Source organism: Lutjanus erythropterus, chromosome 13 (assembly GCF_056507025.1).
Source record: "Lutjanus erythropterus isolate fLutEry1 chromosome 13, fLutEry1.hap2, whole genome shotgun sequence".
In the NCBI taxonomy this organism is placed as follows: domain Eukaryota; kingdom Metazoa; phylum Chordata; class Actinopteri; order Lutjaniformes; family Lutjanidae; genus Lutjanus; species Lutjanus erythropterus.
The window spans coordinates 40487168-40488905 of NC_139329.1; the positions used below are offsets into that span (position 1 = coordinate 40487168).

At 29.4% G+C, this 1738-nt stretch overlaps 1 protein-coding gene across 1 annotated transcript in view; it reads left to right on the plus strand.

Annotated features, from left to right (window-relative positions):
• The window catches only part of lamb1a (laminin, beta 1a), a 30724-nt gene continuing 28986 nt past the window's right edge, over positions 1 to 1738 (plus strand). Inside the window, exon 1 of the mRNA XM_084735033.1 lies at positions 1 to 34. Coding sequence (XP_084591159.1) covers positions 1 to 34 — 34 coding nt within the window. The remainder of the gene's footprint in view (positions 35 to 1738) is intronic.

Consider the following 1738-nt stretch of genomic DNA (forward strand, 5'->3'; position numbering starts at 1 on the left):
ATGTTGAAGCTCCAGCTGAGTCTGTTGCTGCTCGGTGAGTCTCAAACTGAATCCTCCATAAATCCTCAGTCAGAAAACAGAGAGTCTGAATTTTCTTTAGTTTAAATAACGTTTGATTTCTTTTGTTTGTTCATCAGCTGCATCCAATCAATCAAAATTTAAAAAATCTATATTGATTTTATTCATGTATTTGATGCAGGCATCGATACACTGAAGTAAAAAAACAGCTGATGAAATTTACAAAGGGTTTGAATTTTAATGGATAAAACATGGAAACTAACAGGAAAACAGACAAACAAACACTTCAGACTCTGAAACAACAAAAACACAACGGTTGAAAACTAGAAAAGGAAAATAATATATAATAATTCAAAGAATAATATTGATGCAGGAATTTACAAATTTTAATCTGATCAGATTTGATTAAAAAATGTTGTTTTCTTCAAAAAAAGTTTTTATACAAACAGAAAGTTCAAACAAAACTGATTAATGAACCGACTGATTATCAATACTGAATGTATCAGCTGATATTCTTCACACAGGATATATAATCTATACATGAACAAAGTGATTTGTTGGTGATTGATTGATGAAAATCTTTCTCTAAATTATGAAGCTGAAAAAAAAAAAGATCAGAAGTTTTTCTCTCAAACAAACAAAAAGAAGAAATGAGAATAAAAACTGAAGTTGAGAAAGATTTAATCAGAGAGCAGGTCAGTGATTCAATCAATTAGTGATCAATAACAAAGTTAAGCTCTCTCTCTCTCTCTCTCTCTCTCTCTCACACACACACACACACACACACATACTGTTCTCATTATTCATTGATTTGTTGATTCTTTGGTTCAAAAGTTCATGAATCTTGAAATAAAGTTAATAAAGATAAAATATTTAGTTTATACTCGTTATTGAGTTTAATAAGATTAATAATAATAATCAATCTTCTGAACTGAGACAAAACAGTATTTAGATTTTTATTATAAAATACATTTTAAAGATCAAACTCTATTAAATCTTGTAACGTTCCAAACTCCTACTGATTAAATGTTTTTATTAAAACTATATTTTAGAACAAAGATGATTTTTTTTTTTGCAGCAGGTTTTGTTAGTTTGACACAGAAACAGTTTAGAAACACAATTAAAACAAAGTAAAACTGATCAATAATCGTTACAGGAAAGACTTGAGATTTAGGTCCAATCATGTGAAGCAGACAGACGGACATCAATCAATCAATTAATTGTTTGATCCAGAAAATGTCAGAAAATGGTGAAACATTGATCCTGTCACAAACTGGTCAGTTGAAAAATTTTTCAACCAGTGATCAATCTGGAAATATTTTTTCCACTAATCAATTAATTGTTTGGTTCATAAAATGTCAGAAAATATTGATCGAAGTCCAACATGACGTCCTTAAATGTTTAAACTCAAAAATAATCCGTTTACTGTCAGAAACAGAAAATATTTAAAACACATAATTTAGACATTTTAACTTAAAAATGACTCAAACTGATTAATTGATCATCAAAATTGTTAGCAGTTAATTTGATAAATGATTCATAATCAATTAATCAATAAAGCCTCGCAACATAACTTGTTACTTCATTCAGCAGCTCCTTGAAAACGATCATCAACACGATGTAGAAATAACCTGGAGAGCATCCGGCTACTCCTCATCATTTAAAAGATGAGTTATTGATCAGGTGTTTTTAGATTCTGGACGCCCCTGAAATCTTATTG